We start from the raw sequence: 22,538 nt of genomic DNA on the forward strand, positions 1-22,538 counted from the left end.
CTTCATCCATTGCTTTCGCTTTATTTTTGCTTTTTGCAACTTCAAAATAAAAACCTTCTCTTTTTGGCATCCCGGCTCGTTGACTGTCTTTGTCGATTTCCACGACACAGTTTTTTCAGTTTATTACACAGCCCATTTCTTAGTCATTTGATGCCTCGTGAATGCCCTACACTAAACTAGAGGTACGGCGCAACCTGCTGAAAGAATTACGAAATTAGGGGGGGAGGGGGTAAAAGAAGAAGGAAAAAAAAAAAAAAAAAAACACAAAACAAACATGTGCAGTTCTAGAACACTCAATCACTAGATGATCGCTGCTTAAAAGACCTGAGGGCAAAGGCCCTCTGATAAGCACTGAAGTCGAGGAGAAGCAGGATTAATGCCATGCCGTGCATGTTAAAACTCCAGCCTGACTCACACCGCGATTGTTTATCAGCTGTCAAAGAGACATTCCACATTCTTGAGATTTGGTTCATGTATTAGAGCTCCTGTAGGTAAATTAAAGCAGCTGCCCAGGGCCTTTTGTGCAAGTCAAAGTACATAGCCAGAATTTTCCATACAGCTAATCAGAAAACATACAGAAGGTGTCCTTGGAGTGCTTGCTAACATTTACATTTTTCACTGAATCGTTTACTGAGTTGCAGGCTCAGCCAAGACTATGGTTATTCTAGATATACATTTCCTGTTTGCAATGCGTTTACATAGGAAACCGGCTGCAACGGGTACATAACTGTTTGCATGGGTCTGGGCAACACAATAATAAAAAAAAAAAATGTATATCAATATTTAATGCCAATTTTATGATATAGGATACTTCTTGCAATATGCTGACGTACGTTTAGATATGAATCTTCAGATTCTTAAAATACTGCTATTCGAATAATATTCCATACTTAGTACTGTGATTTTTAATCGATATATATATAAAAAATATTTTGTCCCACAATAACGCGAATTACCACAATACAGTAAAATATTGTCGTATTGCTCAGCTCTGCTTCCACTAGGGCCGCAACTAATGATTATTTTCTTTGTGGACTGATCTGATGATTATTTTTTCGATAAGTCTATGATTATTTCTGCCATGTTCTCCATCTCTAAAAACAATAGCAACAGCTGAACATAAGATTTAAAAGGCATTTAAATGTCTGAATGTTGTTTAAATGTGGAAAGTACTGATATTTAGGGATTAAATATGTAATCTGTTGTGTTTGGGCACTTTTGGAGACATAAACTAAGTTCAGTGTAACCTGTGTGAGTGAGCCATTTTCCCATCTCCTATTGTGTTTATCCCCAGAACTTTGTGTAATGCGGTACTGTTACAAATAAACGATTAGTCAACAATTAAATTTGTAGTTGACAAATTTAAATAATGTGACATTGTCACATTGTTGCTGCTAAGTGCTGCACTTCCCCTAGGCTTCAGTGAGTACTACACCTTAAGCATGGGTCGCATTCATTTCACTTATGGTTAGTTTCACAGAATTTGAGGACCAATATTCTTCACTGCCGGTTTACCCTATTGGTTTGATTAGTGACACCACGTAGAGTAATAAAGCAGTAACTTTAGCAAATAAAATTGGTGGGCGGGTCTTAGGGAGTTCAGAGCACCCACGTTCCATTACAAATATTGATATTTGTTGCTATATATTGAATATGAATTGAATAAACAAAAACTATATATCAAATATTGTTTCATTTTGTGAATCATCAACTACAATTACACATATAAAAGTAAAATTACACTGAGGCTGAGAAAGATCTGAGAAAGTGGCCACTGCTTACTGTAAACATCTTTAGGCTGAGCAGTATGAGAAGGAGCAGGAGATAAAGATCAGACAGTGACCGATAGAGAGAGAGAGCAGAATGGGTATTGTGAAGAAGAATTCACACCTGCAACACAACATCCAAAACAAAACAGCAGAAAAGTGCTGACAAACGTCATAATACAGTATTATCTCACATTATCTGTCCATGCACATCCCTTAGGTGGAGCAAGTACTACAATCCCTATAATTGTAGACTCCACAGCGCACAAACAACCTGAAAGCATCTAGATCATCTAAACAGTTAAATGTTAAAGCAGCCATATATTTTACTTTTGCTTTATATACTTTAAATATAATATTTAATATATTTAATATTTTTGACATATGAAATTCAACTACAACACTTGCTCTGTTCACACCATATCTAACAATGATTACAGTAGAATTTATTTTTACTTAAAGTTAAAAGTAACAATAGTTTTTTTTATATTAGTTTTGACTAGATTCACTTTTGTTATTCCAATAACAAGCCACTAAACAGCAATCAGCATTTAAAAGGTTTAACTCGTGCAAAGTAACTTATTCAGCCCATAATGAGGTAGAGTATATATGATGCATGTATGAAACTGGGGAAAAAAATGGAATAAATAAGGAAAATAAACCCAATATACCATACATCTCTATTTGTTTCCTCCATCTGTACTGGTCTGGAGAGCTTATTTATTATTAAAGCTTATTATGAAAATGTTACAGTAAAGGTATAGTCTAAGGTATTAGTGAATGGATGATGAAACTCTAAAGCTTCAGGGTAATTCGTAAAGCTTTGGTCATACTTTGCATTGCAGTGAGCCCCTTAAGGGAAAAGTAAATACAGAGGCACTTGGAGTTATACTGCAGGGTGAAAAACACGTCAGGTGATGCAAATTCCCAATGGAGGCAGAAACATAATCTAATTTTATTGCAAATGTTTCTTGCAAACATTACTGTGGTACCAAAAGCCCTGGATAAACCTGCAAATGCACAACATATTCTGAACAATAAATGATTAAGTCATATCCCTACTGCACTCCACTCACTACTTCATACTTAATTCCTGTCAATAAGAAATACTGAACACATGCCTAGTGAATTAAAAGCATGAAAACAAATAGGCCAAGACATCAATGAGAGGAACTGAAGGTTCACTGGCATTAGAATGGTTCTGAAGAGCACATCATTTACGTTACATTACCTTACATTTAGTGGATGCTTTTATCCAAAGCTACTTACAAATAATAAGAAGACATAGTAGTTCAATGCAGAAACATATTTTGACAGAACTTAAAGGAGGCCAATGAGAATTGTTGGATAGAGGAAGAAAGGAGGTGGAGCAGGAAATGAGGTTAGCAGTAGTTAGTTTATAATCATACTGTAACCATATTGTATTTATTAAGATTTTACTTTGGGCCTAAACTGATGCCACTTTGTGCCTCCTCTGCTTCTGGTGTTCAAACACATTCTGGTCTGTAGGTTTTGAGAACTTTAGTTCTTTGAGACACCTCAGGAGAAAATGTGTAGGCCTATAGCTCAGAGTTTTTGAGTATTATATTCTGTGCATTTTGTTCATTTATGAAATACTGTTCAAATATAGAGAACAATTACATTCAAAAGACCTACCAGATCACTCTGTTTTTAGAAGGGATCATGCCATGACATTGACACTTAATTAAAATATTTTGCCCCCAAGAAAGGAATACCACTGCTTTTAATTTTAATTTAAACATTTAAAGACTGTTGATTTAAGTGCTGATTTCAGACCACCACTCTCAATTTAATTCTGTAATTTAACCATTGCAAGAACAGCTGGAAAGCCAGTAGCTGAGAACTTGCACTCCCAACAGCACTCTGGAATCTGGAAAACTTATTGCATAATAGTCAGCTAAACAGCAAAACCCAACACGGAGCCTCCCACTGGGTGACTTCTAACTTTTGACCTTATTGGGAAACATCCTGCCTATGGAGATGTGTCACCATGACAACCAGAGTTCACTGACCCCTTGCGACCTCATCAATCTATTAAGTAATTTTGTCTATCCAGGTTTCAGATTATGACCCGGCTGCAGCTGTGCAGCCATCTTGACTTGGACGGCATTCGTGGGAATGCTATCTACAGGACATTTCTGTACACCAACTACTCTTATTTTGTTCTACAAATAAAACCCTCTAGTCAATCAACAACTCAGCTGAAGCAGCTGCAGCGAACCACGACCAACGTTTAACAGACTGCAGAGTCTGCTGGGTGTGCGATGATATGGGCTGTCAAGTGCAACTATCGCTATGAAAAATATAGTCTGATAATGTGACAATCTTAAGGGTCCACTGCTGGGTCAAGTTTTGGAAAGTTACATTGCTAATGGTTCACATCATATAGTGTTATACAAAAATGCACAATACAGTAAAGCTATATCACCAGACTTTTGCATTATAATAAAATAGGAGCAGACAATTTTCTCTGAGCTAAATAACCCACCCACTCAGTAGAACTCCCAATGCCAATTCTCCCAACACTAGGAAGGTAAAGGAGAGCACATGCCTCCTTTGACATATGTGAAGTCAGCCACCAGCTCTTTACAAACTGCTGTCATTGCAGCAGTACTAGGCAGCCAAAGTGCTTGGAGGAAAGCACCATATCTCCAGCATTGACAGATCAGCCAACAGACACCCATGCTAGCTAGAAATGTAAGTGATGAGGGGCTCCACCTACACACCCAGAGAGAGCATTGCCAACTGCTGATGTTGCTGATATGCTAGAAAGGAACACTCTTTAATTTGGGGATCTACACAAGTGCATGTTTATTCATTATGCATTACAAGTGTAAAGTATGTTTTTAAAAAAGTTATTTAGCCAGTAGTTCAAAAAAATGTTGGTCTCTCTGCATTCATAAAAATCAGAGTCTAGCTGGCTGGCTGCATTGCACAGACGACCATTGAATGAAAAGAATATCCTATATAAATCCAGTCTCAATAACCAGCAGCACTAAGGGCATATGTACAAAAAAGGTTCATGAAATCTAATCTAATTCACATTCAGGATGCATACCCATGCATTTGACATGTATCCAACCAAGGAACACATAACATCTGACATTACCACACAAACCTGAAAAAATATGATCAAAAAAGGAAAAATCTCATTTGACTGTGGTATTGTCCCACAAATTGCAGTTAGAATAAGCTGCAATTTGCTGGAAATAAATCTGTAAATGTAGATTTAAGATTTATTATGTTTCACATTGTTTCACCTGTACTTTATTTAAACATTTAACTGTTGCTGATCTAAAAGAAGGAGGTAGGTCATATACCTCCTCAGGGTCATTCGCACTCACCATAGTCAGATGCTAATCACCCTGAGCTAAGCTTAGCATGACTTTTTATCTTGCAAACAATGTGTTATGTTCATTGGTTCAGGACTTATTCACACACTGATACACTGATAATAAAACATATCAAGTTTAATTCTACTGCCAGAAGTTTAAATGATGTCCTACTGACTAAAGCTTGCAAATTGGCATTGTGACCTTACACTAATGTGTAGCTTCAACACTGCATACTATTACCCTGAGAATTATTTCTATGCATTTTATACACCTACATCTGATTTTAATTTTTATATATAAAAAAGCTGTCTTGACACTTTTGGACATACCATCACCTACCGTCAGTCATTAACTTTTGGGTAGACAGCAACAATCTGAGGTTTCCAGAGACTGTCCTAGCCTTAATGGGATCCCGCAGAGCTAAATGTCTGAACGCTGTGGTGCCCTAACAATGACCCTCTCAGTGTTCGAGAGAGAACGCTACACTATAGTGTGGGTGGGGGGACACACCACATACAATGAATCAGGGGGAAAAGTTATACACTGCCAACATGGGCTTTTCCAGCTTACTTCCTTTGGCTCCCAGAAACACCTGAGGCTGCCGGTTTCACAGTCAACAAAAGCAGGAACCACTGGGGGGCAAGGGTGCTTTCACTTCTCTTAATGCTACCCTTAAATACAAGTGGCTTAACCCACAAGCGGCAAACCACTTATCACAAAAACATTAGTCAAGGATACTCTGCATTGCTTGTTTTGCTAACACATATTACATAATAGGAATATATGGAGACTAACTGTTGTGATTTTATTATTATTATTAGCATTTTCAAGTCCCTTTACCGTAATACTGTATAGATACAACTGTTACTGCTTTGAGATTTGTTACATTCAACGTAATCACACTGCTAAAGCTAGAGTTAAACTGTTTAAAGGGACAACCTTTATCTCTGACTGCAAGACTATCTTAAATCAACATTTTGACAGTATGTTTGATAAGTAAACACATGCTAGCGAGTCAGAGATTGGGCACAACATTTCCAAAAGTTTCCAAACACTCTCTTTAAATCAGTGTCAGAATCAGCCGTTTCAAAATGTACATTGGCTGCTGACATAACTACAGCTATGTAATTTCCATACAAAAGACTTCAGATATAACCATAATATAACCACACCCAACAGCAAACACTGGCCAGAGGAGAATAAAGCCCCCCTAGCATTAGATATTTTTCTCACTAGCAAAGGAGCTCAGTTTGATACCTCTTGGAAAAAGTCAGAGTTGCATTTGCTTCCAGAACCCATTGTTCAATTCATTCAACCTGTTGCTCTCTCAGATTAAGTGTTTTTATACTTTTTGACAAAGTGACAAAGTTGTTCTTTATGTCCATGTAGGGCTGGGAGATATGGTAAAAATATTATATTATCATACTTAAAAACCTTTACAAAATACACAGTACCGATTGTGATACAGCAGTAGTAAAAACTACTATTCAAATACTTTCCTTAAAAAAAAGATTAAGATTCAATAAAATAACAGTATTTATTTCCCACCTTTCTATTAATGTTTGTTGTTTTAAACTTTTCAATCTGAATCTTGTTCTTTTATACTAAACGGACCAATGGAAAAGCTTTCCAAGTGAACAGAAAAAAAAAACTTTTACACTGACTTCATAACAATTAAATTTTTTTATTTTTTTTCTTAAAAGCTCTTATCTCTGAAGCCAAACAAAAATGCTTACTCCAAATTTCCAACATCTTGTGTGACTTTAGAGAGAGAGATGTGGGGCAAACAGGAACAAACTCCCTATTAAAGCACTTAATTTCAGTGGGCGTCTACAAACCTTTAGCTTTACAGACTGGGGTTTTCAGGGTCTGAACTCAAACCCAGGAGAAACAAGAACTAACCACATACTAGGCTTGTCTTATGCCAACACCTAAAATTTACACCTAACAAAAGTGATTTCACTGCGATAATAATAAACACGGTTGATTTTATAGAAGCGCCAGGATGCGAACAAGACTGACTTAAACCTTCAATCCTAACCACCTTAAACCGATCAACGCAAACTCGACTCTAGCAAGACTCTCATGATTTTATCCCGACTCTGGAAAGTCTAGAGACTTGGCTCATGCAAATTTCAACCACCAATAGCAGAGCTACGGGAAGCAACAAGGCAAAAATATTTTACAATCGATTTAAAAAGGACACATTTTGCAGTTAATATGCCTAGACACAGGTAGCACTCTAAAGTTATTTTATATTGCACTACCTTGTCTTGTTGTGCAGTGTTATTTTCGATAAAAAAGGTTAATAAATACACATTTTGCATTAATTCAATCTAAAACAAAGGCAAATGTAACGTTACAGCAGGAAAACTGTGATTCTTTGCTATACAAGGTTGTAGCAAAAAAGGAGGAAATAAACTTATAAGCAGAATTGAACACAAAATGTATTCTATTAAAAAATATCAAGAACAGTGTGTAAAAAACTGTTGATGGGGACAAGAGCTATGAGTATTGATATACACATTATATTTAACTTAATATGTATTGTATGAAAACTCCACCAGAAGCATGATGGGAAATAATCTCAGAAAGAATTCTGTCTTGCAATTAGTTATCTCCAATCTTTGAAAAAACTTAGCCTGTGACTGGTCTGTTAGTAAAAAGTCTGTGACTTATCTTTAGACGTGAAAGGGTGTCAGACTTTAGTCTGTTAAAAGTCTTTTCAGAGTCTTTTATAAAGTCGTGGAGTGTATGGACAGCATAAGGAGCAGATGAGGATCTTAGTCCCTGCCCCGCCCTACTTCATCCAGTTTAACACTTCATTACAGCACAAAACTCACTGACAGGCAAAAAGGCCAACAAAATAAGAATAAGAAATAAAAACTTGTATACATTTAATTTATAGCTAGAACTTTACAGTTTAAGCGGTTACCTAACGTTAAATAAATCAGCCCTATTCGAAGTTTAACAAACTTTAATGAACATTTCAATATATTAAAGGCTGGTTTTCAAGCTGGATATGATTAGAAACCATGTTAGGAAGTTTCAATATAGTTACCAAACAAATAAACGCTAACGTTACATTTCTGAAGGTTTCTCTTTCTAAATATAGATAGTTAGTTAGCTAACCGAAGCTAGCTAGCTCGTCCTCGACATCTTAACCATAACGTTCAGCTGTCATTAGGTTCCCTAAACGTTAGTTTCTCATCACATTTACGACTATTTTAGCTGTATTAGCGACATAAATATCAATTAAATAACACTTATATATCAGCCAACTCATCGTAAAAACATTGCAGTTAGCTATACAAAGTATTTAGCCGGTAACGTAGCTGATATTAGCTCGCAAGCTAACGTTAACTTAGCCTGTAAGTTAGCTGAATTCAACAGAAGTTTCCTAGCGAAGTAAAAAGTTCAATAAACACCTTTAAACGTAACATTTTAGACCTCTACCCTACCTTAGTTTCAGCAGGTCCAATTTAAAACGAAGATTCGCACCGAAACGAGAAAGCTTTACGGATCTCTAGCTGGTTTTCCCTCAGTTTTTCAGAGCCACTCCATGGCCGGTCGAGAGGCTGCAGTGTAGTGCCGTGTTCTCCTGCTTCTGCTTCTCAGGAGGCGCGGCTCTCTGACCTCATATCCCCCATAAACTACAGGAGCAGTCTTTCCCCAAACCCACACACTGGAGTCCTGTGGCTGAAAACTACACGGTGTTTCCCTAAAGCCACACACTGGAGTCCTGTGGCGGTAAACTACAGTAGTGTTTCTCTAAACCCACACACTGGAGTCCTGTGGCTATAAGCTACAGTAGTGTTTCCCCAAACCCACACACTGGAGTCCTGTGGCTGTAAACTACAAGGGTGTTTCCACAAATCCACACACTGAAAACCTGTAGCTAGCTAATAAACTACAACAGTGGTTCCATTAACCCACAAACTGGAATCCTATAACAATAAACTGCTGTAGCAGAAATGGTAATAAGAAATTCATGGTTATCTTAGCATGTAAAAAAGCTTAAGCAAATGTACATTGTATGATGACCATAAATTAGGGAAAAATGCTACTGACAGAGAATCTCACCAATGAGAATCCAGCATATTATCCCACAAGGAAAATATTAATAATTTGCAAGGGAAAAAGTCTAAAAAAAAACCAAAAAACACTCAAAATTCATTTCTGACCTAATGGCATATGCAGAAGTTTTGAAATCAGTAAAGTATCTTTTGTGTTGAAAGACCTTCCTGACTTTCAGTTAATTCATGAGGAAATGTCTCTGTTATTCACTTTCATTTTGGCTGTTAACATTAATGATAAATTTCTTTTCTGTTTTATGTTCTTCTGTTACATAGCTAACAAAATTTGCACAATCCAGCATACCCCTCATATTCGGGCTTTGTTTTAATTTTAGACCACCACAAATTTTAACAGAATAATCCAGTCTAGCAAACTGTAAAATATGTTAGTAAATATTGAATGTGGTGAGAGGTTTAACCATAGTTCTGTAATTTAAATTAAATTAAATATTTATGAAGTATACCCTTTATTAATAATTCTTCAAATTATTTTGTGAGCAATCCATTAAGAAGAGTTATGTTTGTAAAAGAAGGGTGAGTGCGAAGAACCACTGAGTTTAAATGAAGTAACAAATCTCTTTCACAAACAAGCTTATTTATGGAACCAAAAGGTGGTGGTCAATGGCATTGCTCAGAAAACCATTTGAGCAAGAGTGAAACAACAACGTCAACCTCACAATGTACAGTCAAAAATGGCTTGGAGGTTTATCTGTGTAGAAAGCTTTTTTTTTTTAATAATATATTTAAAATCATGTAACACATAGATACATGTAATACATAGGTCTAATTAGTAATTAGTCTGTTTTTCTGACGGGAACGATTACTAGATGTCCAGAAACATATTGTCCAGCACAATATTGTAAACGTATGCTGATATTCATATCATTTGTGCTCTGAAATATTATGTTTTTGAGGAAGTTGTTACAAAAAAAATGACTACAGTAAACTGGAAAGGACAGCAGTTGAATGCAGGTGTAGAAGAACATCAGAGGCTGCTGAAAATAGCAGCATTTGAATGGACTATTTCTGTCATTCTCTCTTTCAGGTTTAATTAGAATCAGGCCTTTAGAAGAAGTGTCATGTTTCAAGCTAAACATAGATGCAGTGAGTGCTGCAGTTGTGCCATGTTAGCCTGGTCTCTTCTGGTGTTATAGTGGTACTACATCCAAGTAACACTCTTAACGAGCTCCATTCAGCCCTCAGGTACGCTAACCACTTAAAATGCCCCTTACAACTTTACTATGCAAAATAGAAGCCTAATGTTAACCATGTCCATTAGCAGTGTAAGCTCATCTGGGTTCTAAGTCATCTGGGACGAACCATTACACTGTGGAAATAGTGTATAGTGGTCAGACAAATTAGTAGTGCAGATCTGCATTTCTCAACAAGACAATGCAAAAATCACATCATGCACAGATTACAAAGACATAGCTGCAGATAAAGAGGGTATACAGGTACTGCCTGTGCTCCTGATTTGTTCCTGATAGAGTGTTTGGAGGATTTTGAAATGAAAAATGAAGCAAAGACAATGTGGTAAATGCTTTATTGTCACAACATTTTTAGAATGTCTTAACTGAAATGCAGCTGATCATAATGATTTTATACTGTACAAACATTTCTTGATTTGAGGTTGTAGTCTTTGACTACCCAATTACATTTTTTGATGAAACTCAAACTAGTAAAAACAGCAATAGCAGAGAGCAGAGACATTTAGTCCAAAGTTTATTTCATCTGTGATTCTGCAAGCTTAAATAAAATTAATATCAGGCTGCACAAGTCCATCTTAAGAAGACATGTAATGAGTTATTTTGGAGCCAGGTTGTCTTTGGTCAAAGTGCTATGATCATCTCTGGCATTTTTACATGAGTAGATCTTGTAGCACAATTAGACGGACCACTGAAGAGCAGGAGGCACATAATAAACAATAAATATAAAGAAGATGTCTGGATATATTTTGTTGGAGTTCTCAAACATTCCTCAAACAATACATCTAAAATTTTGGAATAAGTGATATTTCTTAGAAAATACAAAACACAGAATCCTTTGACAGTAGTTTAATCCGACACATTTGGAAGGATAAAGAAAAAAGGCTTGTTTTCTGCTTAATTATCTTTGTCCATTTTCTTCATCTGCAAAAATGGAGCAGTAGACTTGCTGCTATGAAAAAGTCATGCAAAAAGGGAGAGTCTTCTTTCCATGCCTTTTTCAACAAATTTTGATGAAACGGTATAAATGTCATGCCAAAAAGTGCGTAGGTAAATTCTCGCTACAATTAAGGACATTCAGGAACATTTCGACAATCAGTCAAAGCCAGCATGTGCCCATGATCCCACAATCCATTTTTGCACCATAAGAAAGAACAGGCTTTAAAGGTGTTCTAAAGGCCTTGCATCAAGACCTCACTTCCAGGTTGCCGGGACAGGGCGTACGCTGCTTGACCTTGTGCTCTTGGACCCCAGGGCCTGTCCTGAGCGGCTCCGGAGGTCAGCATTCTCACTCAAGGCTTGTTCCTCATCATAACTGAAAGGCACAAAAGAAGAGTGAAACGTAACCACTGCAGCACATCAACAGCACATAACACAAACATATAAATAGCCCCTGAATGATCCAGGTAATAATATTTTTTTCTGCGAGTTTCATTTTTAGTCACACAGATCACACCCTCAGTCAAATATAGCACAGTAGTACCTCATTTCTGACTTCAGCAGCACATGTAAAGCGTGCTAAGCGTATTTAGTGGAAACATCACACTTCCTTTAGTTGCTGAATGAAATATGGTATGAAATAGCACTTTCACAGCTGTGTGGTTTATTCATGGGGCCATAGTGAGTGTCTATGTGGTTTAGTATGTGAAATTGTACATTTCCATTAAACACGTTTCCCTTTTACTACCAGCCTCAGCATAAGTATGAAATAATCTATATCTCTGTAATTATTAATGCGTCATACTCTTAAGTAAACTGCAATTCTTCAGAGATTATATCTGGTATTTTCAGCTGGACAATGTATGTTCACAAACAGCAAATGTTTCCCAGGACAGGTTTCTACAGGTCACCCTGCTACATATGTGGGCAAATATGTCACAGGAATCATATGGAACCTGTATGTCTCCATGCCCAACAGTATCTCATCTCGTATCCGATCTATTGTACAGTTTTCGCCAATAAACACACACACACACACACACCTTTTAGGTAACCTCTGACCTATATTGTAGCACATGCCAAATATGTTTCCACAAAGTTTGGTAATATGCACAACTTATTTCACTTACAGGACTTGATAGTTCCCCAGAGCTTCTTTGGGCGGGCTCCGGTTCCATCGGCAGTCTGGGATCTCACCATTGGGAGCAACAATGTTGAGAGTATCATTAATCAGGTTGTACTTCAGGATGCGGTCATTCGCAGTGCTGGAGGTGAGCGAAGGAGAGGCATTCACCTGAAATGAACAGGAAAAGACAAGAAAGAATAGAACAGGCAGAATGATTTTTTTTTTAATTACAGATTAGATGTCTAGAAAAACAAGGAATCATTGCCCTATACTTTAGTGGCTATACTACAAATGTTAGATATAATTAATAACACAAAGACACACACTGTACATCACGTGTCTCAAACTACCAGCCCAAGATTTACTTAAAGAAAAATTCATGAGATATACAGAAATCTACTTCCAAAAAAAAAATCACTAGAATAACTTTAACAGCCCTGCCCCCCTATGAGTATACTGCCAGACAATTTGACTTTCATATCCAGGTTATTGCATTGGTATTTAAGGGCAGTTCCCCAAAACAGATTTTCAGACATGGATATGGACATGACATTCCTGTAACTAGATGGGAATTTTCCAGTGAACAGTTGCTGTAAAGGCTGTTATCCAACAAAAGCATAAAATCAGTAATTAAAAAGGAAACTTATGATTATATTATGATATATGACCTTTATTTGATGCAGCCAATTTTATCCCATGCGTTTGGAACCCACAAAAGTCCAGAGGGCATGGGACCAAACTTGCTACAAACTATACACTACATGTTCAAATGTTTGAGGACCGGTAATGCCTTTAGCTACTTTAAGGTTGACCCATTTTTAACACAATGTTGTCCTACACTGTACATGAAATTTTCATATATTTTTGAGAAAACTTCAGAGTTTTTAGAGTTAATGTGCTTCCTTCATCTTGTGAGATCCTGCAGATTAAATACTCACTTCAATAAGCCACGGCTTCAGCTTGTCATCAATGATGATATCGTAGCCATAGCACTCGAAGCAGTGTTTGTCGTTGTTCATTACAGGCTGTGGGAGGAATGTAGGAAAAAGAACAGGAAGGAAAGCATTAAGCACTCTATTTGTGACAGTGCCCTGTGGTTAGTACCTCCAAATACACAGCACTCCAGTTCATTATTAGACAGAGAGTCTAATAGTTCTTTCTTTAAACTCATTTGCTACCTTCAGTGAATTCTGGCCTTTCACTTAAACTTCAATTACCTTTAGAATAGCTAGGTGAGATTCTTCTGGTGAAAGAGAAAAAACTTTGGGTACCCCTGGTCAAATTAGTCAAAACATATATGATATAAACAAAACTTACATTGATCAAAATATGTATTTGTTTTTGTATGTACGAATTAAAGAACCATTCTGCACACTATCTTAGTGTGCTATCTTAATTTAACATATTATTAAACCTTATTGTAGTGTGTGCAATATCAGTTACACTGTAAGTAATATGTATATTGATCATGAAGTTTAATCTCAGGGGAGGCCTTGGGAATGCCCATATCTGTCATGGGATATGGTATTAGTCCTTTTGGCATGTCAGTGAAATGCTATATTTCAATTGTATTCCCAAAATGTTACATTTGAATTCAGACAACAAATAAAAATTGTGGCTTAATACATGTAAAAAAGGTTATTTAAGTTTGTTTCTTGCATGTTTACCATATGTTGCATATGTTACTTTCAATTATTAAATCAACAAAATATGTAATTTCTTTGACTTATAGGAATCCATAATTTGTATAAATAACCCTAGTGCTAAGTGTAAGTTTTATTAAATTATATAAACAAACCTGTACATATCTGATGAGATCACTTTTTTGATTACTTTTATTCTTAGAGAACAACCAATTAATTAACAATCACTTTGTCCAATCACACTTTTTTTTCATTTTTTAAAAGAATAAGAATCTAGAGAAAAAAGCAGCAAAAAAGACTGTGTTTGTATGTGTGAGTGGGGTTTACTCACAGCCACAGCTTTAAGCGACTGCACCACAATCCAATGGATTTGGTCAAAGAGAAGGTTTGTGACCTCCTTTCCTCTGGTGCTCTCCAGATACAGACGCAGATTACTGACTGTCCATTTCCCACCATGCACATGATTATAATCATCCTGCAGAACACACACAGCTCTACTGAAACAGGCACATTCATTTTTATTTTATTTTTTTCTTACTGTACAAAAACACTACTCACCCCATGTTTCTGGATTGCAACATTTGTAAGATGCACAAACATGTTGTCCAGTTCACTGGTGCTGGGAGTGTATTTAACTGTGCAAAATCTGCAAAATCCAAGTTTATACCTAACGAAAAAGATAGAAAACATAGCAACATGCGGTTTGTAAAACATACATGTGTTCAGATTAAATTACTATTGCCAAAAACGCCTTAGAACTTACATGTAACATTTAAGAGGCCGGTAGGTTGTAACTAGAACATACAGGCGCAAATCAAACTTCTTTCCGCCAATCAGCAACGGATTATCAATATACAGTGAGATCACATATGCTTCCTTCCCACTGTTAGCTGCCACAAATCTGAAAGAAGCAACAAAACAACATGCTCAGATTTGACAATAATGATGTATTCATGTCAGGTGGAAATGGTGTGGGTACAAAAAAACATCATGTACATGTAACAGAGTAATTCTACAGAAAAGCCTAAACATGCCTAAGTTGCTTTTGTAGTGTATACTTGTGATAATTTCATATATATATATTCCATATACAGCGAATAATATGAATAATATGATTAAAATTTTAATAAAAAAAAAATAATAATTTTAGTCAGTTATTTACTTGATGTATTGTCAAATTGTCAAACTAACCCTATTATTAAAATTAAATAATAAAAATATGATAGAATAACTTTGTTGCTTTTTTTAGGAAATATAATTTATATTCTCGATAACTTGTTACCTTATGTAGGTTGTAAAATGTTATATGTTTATGTTAATCATGACTGTATCTTATGTTATCAAAAGTTTAAACAAAAAAATACCAGTAACATTTCCAACAATAGAGATTGAACCATGGTCATCAATATCAGTCAATCCCGAATATAATATATAAAACTGTCACTGTCATGCAAAAACCTTTAACACTTTCTTTACATGCCTTTGCATTGTGTAATGTTTCATGACTGCATAGAATTTGTTTGAAATAAAATCTGAAATAAAAACTTGGACATCCATTGAAAACATTTTTTTGAGAATACACTGGGACTGTACAGACAAAATTTTACTTCCCCTAGAGGAGCTTACGTGGAAGTGCGGCTGTCTCTGGACCATTTCTTGATCTGGGAGAGTTTATTAATAAGGAAGATGCCTTTGCCCTGAGCCTTGCCACATGGCTTCATGATCCATGTGCTGGATGGACTCTTGCGAAATTCTTCAACAAACAGGTTGTAGTCTGCTGGCAGCATGAACGTCACAGGCACAAAGTCTGTATGGAGCAGATGAAAAAAGGTTAAGATGTTTAATTACAATAATTTATAACTTGTATTATAATAACTTGCAATGTCATGTATTTATCTTTACATTCACTATACCTACAAAATCTCAAATTTCTGCACAATTTAGCTGAGACAATTAACCCACCCACTCACTAGAAAGATTTTTCTATTGCTTGCATTGCTTCTAAGACTAGAAGTGTGAAGTCAGCCACCACCTTTTTTCAAACTGTCACTGATACAGCATCACCAGTCAGTCCAAAACCTTGAAGGAAAATCTCCAGATCCCCAGCTTCGATACATCAGCTAACCAATGTCTGTGCCAGCCAATGTCACAATTAGAGTTATGTAATTCAGAGAGAGCATGGCCTGTTGTGCTTTCTCAGACTCTCTCTGCTCCTAAACACTTTTAAACAAGGGTTGCTCAGAGATTCTTTAGTAAAGGCAATGGTTCTATATAAAAAGGTGATGATTCAAATAAGCATTTCAATGCTAAGGTGGTTCTTTGTCTGGTTCTGTAATATGTCAAAAGACAATTTAGTGCAAGCAAGAAATTGACGTATAGATTACAGATCAGCACATTTATATCATTAGGTTGCTATGAGTTACCCAGGTAAATGTATTTTCCATTTTCATCTTTCTCTGCCAGAGGACTGCTCTCCTTCTCCAGCTCCTTCCTGTAGCGTTTGATGTTCTTGATCATCAGATCCTTCCTCGTCAGCTCATAGTGGTTTGGGAAGTGGTTAACCATCTGATCATCAGACAAGCGGTAGCCTGTATCCACACTGAATACATTCCGAATGGTCTGGATACTCATCCTGCAGAGATTACCAGAGATTAATCTGATGCATGTGATGCAAAACAAGGAACAGTGGAATATGAAGAGTGTATAACACACTCATAATGTTATCAGCCATAAATGAAAAGTGAAAAATACTGATTTGTTTTTTACAATGGCACCTGTTTAGGGGTGGGATCTACATATTAGGCAGCGAGTTATGAACAGTAATGTAGTGTGAAGCAGTAGAAATAGGCAAGCATGAAATTCTGAGCCATTTTGTCAAGGGGCAATTTGGCCAGTGCATCTTCAGTGCATCTTCAAAACATTAGGGAGGTCTTTTGAAGTATTCCTGGGATGCAGTGGCCAGTATCAACCAAATGTGCTTTAAAAGTAGACAACCAGGAAACCAGCCAATCTCACAGTTTACTGGACATAAAGAATCTGCTGCTAATATCTTAATGCCAGACAACTCAGAACACTTTCTGATGTCTTTGCTTTTTTAGGGAACTAGGGGGGACGTACACAACATTAGAGATGTGAATGTATGGTTATGACTGTTCAGTATAGTCAATTCATAAAAATACTGTTTTCTTACCAGTAAAAATTCCAGTCCTCGCTGTCCGTCACTTGTATCCATCCTCTTTTTTCAAAGTTGTTAAGGAGTACAGACTTCTCTATGTCGGTCACCCACTTCACCTTAGCAGCCATGGCGCCTCTCGGCTTCAGAATGGCTGCTCCTCATGTCAGAGTGGGACTGGCATTGGGTAACTTAGGTGTTGAGGTCAGCCCTTGATGATTAAAAAAGATGCTCTGTGATTTGTATGACATTATGTGGATTACAATTAAATAATTGACAATGCAAACTGGATAAATGACATAAAAATTCTAAATTACAGCAGTGAGGAATGTGAGTGGTCTGAAGGCATTGGTGGTTCATTCTATGGAGTTTAAATTTCCATTTAAAGGACCCCGCTTTGTTAATATTAAATGATTTTCAAAATTTGTCGTAAAGACACAATGGGGCAGCTATTAAGCAAGTGGTGGGAGAGAGAACAGAAAAACAATTTGCCCCTTCAGGGCTAACACTGACTGTGCGGCTGCTGTGCAACATCCACCACTCTGGATGAAAACACACAAATGCAGAATAGTAATTAGGGCAGCGACTAAAAACCCCAGAAATAAGCAGCCATGCCTCAGCACTTAGGGAGCTGTAAATGCTGAGAGAGAGGAGGTGCTGATCTTTCACTGATCTTTCACCACCCACTTCCTGCCAATTCAGGGGATCAAACCATCAACTTTTGGGTTTCAAATTGACTTCTTTAAACTTTTCGATATGTCTGTCCATGTCCAATGTAAATTTTTTTTTTTACATTTTGAGGTATTTATTATGGCTCCGTTCATATTACAAATCACATTTATCTATTTGTTTTTTTTATATTTATTGTTCAAATAAGATTTGGCTATCTTGGCATTTCACACTGATAAATGTATGTGATCTGTATCTGTCTGCAATGTAAACAAATCAGTCCTTCTCACCTATGTAACAACTGCATTAAGCACATGTGTACAGGCAAAAAGGCATGCTGTATGCCTACAGGATACGTGTCCAATTTAAGAAGCCATAGGAAAGTGACTTAAACATGATTAGAAATGTCCACACATTATGGCAAAAGATCAAATCTGGCTGCTATTGTAACTAAATGTAGCTAATAATGTGAATTATAAATGACAAACATTTTGCTTCAAATCTTAACCTAAACACATTGCGATAAGAAATATTGTAAAGATGACATTTTAACCCTCTATGGCATTAATAATTTTTTGGAGGAGGCTTGTGAATCCCTGTGGATATAGCAAACATAAATTTACAAGATGATCATTTGAATGAGGTGTATTAGAGCAAGGAAGCACCCAAAACTTGCAGGGTAGGATGTCTCCACGACCACTGCTTCATCATGATTAATCTAAGAAAAGTGGTCAAATTAACAAGGCAATGAGTATAAAGAAATCTGTTTTAGTAATCTTACAACAAGAATTTAAGAATATAATAAGAATGTACACTGCTAAATATACTTCTTTACATTTTCTTGTACATACACATATTTTTTTATTTATGAGCCACAAGTACATCTATTGAATGTATTGAACACAGTTATGCCATGTAACATTATACTAAAGATGAATACGTAAATAAATTAATAAATAAAGTATGGTATGTACACAGGTGTAATAACCAAAAATTAGATTTGTTCTCTGAGGGCAACACTATGCCATGGAGGGTTCATTTAACACAATGTGTGTCAGATCCTCCATTGTGTGGGGCTATATTATTGAATTTACTTTGAGCTGACAGATTTGTTAGCTCAAAATAGATGTTCTCCATTGATAAACTGAAACACAAAGATTTGTAGACCAAAAATTATATTTTTTCAAAACGTATCCAGGCCTGGAAATTGCTATTTTCAAATTCTGTGATTTTTCTAGTTTTTTTCTGACCGCACAAAGCCTGCTTTTAAACTTATTTCTTTTTGCAGCAACATTTCAGCAAAATATTCCTATTTAAATTAAGAATAAGAGAAATTAAAGAGAATCAAGAATATTCTCAAATCTCAATCAATTTTTCAGCTATTGCCCTTTGATAATCAGGGCTGACTGAGGTGGGTTCCTGTATTTATGCAGAGACACAGAAGTAGGACACACCTACAATATCCATCGAGCTCCCTAGGTTAACACACCTAGAATATCCATCGAGCTCCCTAGGTTAACTAGCTAATTAAATAACAGTGGGTCACTTCACTTCATGTAAAGCTACAATTTACCCCAAATAACCCCTAATGTCAGATTACTGAGAAATCAGAGAAATAGTTAGAGAAAAAAAGATCAGCTATAAAGGTTATTTGCTGACTGACCCAAACACATATCTCCTCTGTAGTACAGTTTGTACTATAAAATATTTAAAGCAGCAGCTATCACTCTACTGTTAATAAAAACACCCAAATTACTGAATAAACGAAACATTTGCTCACGGTTATCAGAATCTGAAAATGTGTCCTGCACTCACCGCTCCAGGCCGGGGGACAGTGCTAGCTGGGCGGCTAACCGGGAGTCAGGGCAGGAAAGATGCTCCAAACCGCTGGATTAAAACAATTTATCAGCTTTAATCGGCTCATGTTTTAATTAATGTGTCCCCTGGCATTCTCTCTCTTGTCTCTTTCACATTATTCTGTATTTTTCGCTTTTAGGAGATTTTACCCTTCCCTGCCTCGGATGCGTTAGGAGGACGCCCATAGCAACCAAAGGAGGCAGGCCTCCCTTCCCTAAACAACCTGCAGCGCTCTATCAAAATAAGAGTGCACCTCAAAAACATTAGAATAATTCAGTTACAAATGTGAAACTACATTATATAGATGTAATACACATAAGCCCTATCTGGCCACCAGTTTCTTAGTGAAACATATTTTACACTTCTACTCAGTGATAAAACTTTTGCATCTGGACTACAAGTTTTTTTGGCCTTTCCTCATGTGACATCACGTTCAGTAGTTCCTCCCTTTCCACTTGATGTTGTGTTAACCTGGATATAGGTGGAAAACGTGCCCAGGTGTGGATAAATAGCTATTTTATTAAACGTGAAGTGACAAAACTCAGAGTTGTGAGACCAGACGGGACTAAAATTACCTAACAACCACAGAGTTCAGCAAAAAACAGTAGGTAATTCAGCCCCCCCCCCCCTCCCCCCCATATAAAAGAGAATTACCCCAGGACCCACTGAGAAACTAATCCAGTTCAGACAGGGCTACAGTGTGATCTATTTTAGGTGTTTAATTCTTTTATTGTTGATTATTATAATTGGTACTTTTGGCACAAATCCTGCTGGAAAATGAATTCCATATCTATATAAAAGTTGTCAGCAGAGGGAAGCATGAAGATTTTCCGGGAAAACACTGCACTGTATTATTTTGTGACACACAGTATATTTAAATAAACAGGTTGTTACTTCTGTGAAATGACCCATGTAAAAATTATTTTACAAGTTAAATCAACATCATAGAGACACCATTCTTTTTCATAGTGAGTGCTAAAGATTTAATGGTAGAAATGTTACATTTAGAGATACATTTTCCTAATTTTAACCAACAGCCATGCTCCTAACTAACATGCATCTCTCTCATGCTGTTTTTTAATGGTGTCTTGTTTGGTGATAATAATATATGGCAAAAATATTTGTCAGGGTTTGCTCTATGAGATTCTGTAAAGCATACTATTGATCTGAGCCAGGAGAGAATTGTGGCTAAAAAAGATATAAACACTGAAACTCTGCTGCAATGTAAAGATTACTTATAACAGCTAGATAAGGGCAGTGCTACACCCTGCTGATGCTGGGATGGTGGGTGCAGCACATACGTCCATATGCACAATTTCTGGGGTTGGAGATATAGCAACATAAATGATACCTTTACCACAACAAATAAACATATAACATTATGAGGCTGATTAAGTGTGGATAAGCATTGATGATAGGACATATAGTACTAGTATAAAGATAATAAGTATAAAAAATAGAAAACATGAACATGACAAAAAAAGGAAAAAGTCCTTGTTTCAAAAGATTGCAGGTTTCACAAGAGCCACCTGCAAAGATCACACAAGATTGTTGAAGATTCTTTACACATCATGTGACCTGCAACTCAGCTGAAGTTGGTAGTCTTTCTGAAGGCCTCATAGAAATTGTTGGCTCTCACTTTTTTAAAGTGAGCGGGACCACAAGAGAATTACAGTCAGAGAACTTCTTGAGAGCAGAAAATCCACATGAACATGTATTACAGGTTTGTCAATAATAATTGTGGATGTGTCCTACATATTTCCATAAAAAAAAGAATGCACAGATTTTCATTTTTATTTTTTATTACCCCAACCTCTCAATGCTGTTAAAATGCAGAGAAAAATGTGTATAATAAACATTAATCATAATGTTTCCAGTTAAGACTGAAATGCAGCACTCATTCCTCGATTTACAGTGTATGGTAAACATATATATTTGACTCCATCTCCCATGTTAGAATTATACAATAAATACAATACAATAAAACAAATCATTTTCAAAAGAGGTTGAAACGGTTTTCATTGTTTTTTAAAGTGCTGCTTGGCTGGAGTGAGGTCAACTACACCGGTGTTTGGTGAAGGCACAGTGCAGAGAGGAATCCGTAGGCTCTCCAGAAATCTTTTAACAGAGTCCGAGGCAAACAGCCAGTCATCGCTTTATTCAGTAACCTGTAGTCATTAGGTCATGATGAAGCATTGACCTGAGTGGGGGCAGAGAGGGGGGTGTTATTGGAATTTTGTAAATGTCAGTTTTTTTATACTGACAGCTGTGCTTATTTTATTATCTCAACACAAAGCAACAGATGTTTCAGTACTGCGAACATAATCTATAAAGCTTTTAAACCTCAGGTAAAACCTATATAGCCTTTAATCTCACCAGGACCAGCTCACAGTAGTAGTAACGCTAGCGTCTTTACTGCGTAAAATTCGTTGGCTATTGGAAAATAAACAATACAGTAAAGCTTCCTTTCATTTTTTAGTACAATACCTCATTCTACTTTTAAAATTAAATAAATATCCAGGACAAGTAATTAGTTACTATTTGTAACTTGAGTTTTAGACGTGTGGCTCCATGCACCCCTATTCATTGAGGACTCACTCGCAGGCTCCCTCTAGCGGTGTAAAGTTATTAGTATGAGTATTGTGGGCAGGCTCGCTGTAATCCGGTGTTCTGTCGAGTTGTGCTACCTTGTCAAATCGTGCTACCCTAATGTATATTAAACTGTAAAA

General features: G+C 36.6%; 3 protein-coding genes across 9 annotated transcripts in view; all 3 read right to left on the reverse strand.

Annotated features, from left to right (window-relative positions):
- The window catches only part of pacsin2 (protein kinase C and casein kinase substrate in neurons 2), a 43,062-nt gene extending 34,179 nt beyond the window's left edge, over positions 1-8,883 (reverse strand). Inside the window, exon 1 of one of the 4 annotated variants that reach the window (XM_007229833.4) lies at positions 8,584-8,883. The gene's annotated coding sequence lies outside the window, so the exon portion shown is untranslated. The remainder of the gene's footprint in view (positions 1-8,583) is intronic. The other 3 variants (XM_007229835.4, XM_007229834.4, XM_007229836.4) reach the window with 3 other exon arrangements.
- terfa (telomeric repeat binding factor a) overlaps positions 1-22,538 on the reverse strand; it is a 285,122-nt gene that overhangs the window by 83,672 nt on the left and 178,912 nt on the right. The gene's annotated exons all lie outside the window — the stretch shown is intronic.
- On the reverse strand, positions 11,238-20,036 carry ttll1 (tubulin tyrosine ligase-like family, member 1). Of its 4 annotated transcripts, none has more exons than XM_007229839.4 (11): positions 19,768-20,035; positions 17,302-17,494; positions 16,535-16,743; positions 15,738-15,918; positions 14,875-15,012; positions 14,670-14,778; positions 14,443-14,586; positions 13,912-13,977; positions 13,407-13,493; positions 12,473-12,636; positions 11,238-11,718 (listed from the first exon to the last, which is right to left on the reverse strand). In XM_007229839.4, the coding sequence occupies exons 2-11, from the start codon at positions 17,412-17,414 to the stop codon at positions 11,598-11,600; spliced, it is 1,332 nt and encodes a 443-aa protein (XP_007229901.2). In that variant the 5' UTR covers positions 17,415-17,494; positions 19,768-20,035; the 3' UTR covers positions 11,238-11,597. The 4 variants fall into 4 exon arrangements, with proteins under 4 accessions (XP_007229901.2, XP_049329519.1, XP_007229903.1 ...); XM_049473562.1 differs by having other exon boundaries at positions 19,733-20,035; XM_007229841.4 differs by lacking the exon at positions 13,912-13,977 and having other exon boundaries at positions 19,768-20,034.

The sequence above is a fragment of the Astyanax mexicanus genome, chromosome 2 (genome assembly GCF_023375975.1).
Source record: "Astyanax mexicanus isolate ESR-SI-001 chromosome 2, AstMex3_surface, whole genome shotgun sequence".
Taxonomy (NCBI): domain Eukaryota; kingdom Metazoa; phylum Chordata; class Actinopteri; order Characiformes; family Acestrorhamphidae; genus Astyanax; species Astyanax mexicanus.

Excerpts from the sequence above, each read along its gene's own strand:
- ttll1 (XM_007229839.4), bottom strand. The coding sequence starts at position 17,414 with ATGGCTGCTAAGGTGAAGTGGGTGACCGACATAGAGAAGTCTGTACTC. Across the intron at positions 16,744-17,301 it reads GAGGACTGGAATTTTTACTG|GATGAGTATCCAGACCATTC; the intron begins GTAAGAAAACAG and ends TAATCTCTGCAG. Across the intron at positions 14,779-14,874 it reads CGGCCTCTTAAATGTTACAT|GTATAAACTTGGATTTTGCA; the intron begins GTAAGTTCTAAG and ends CTTTTTCGTTAG.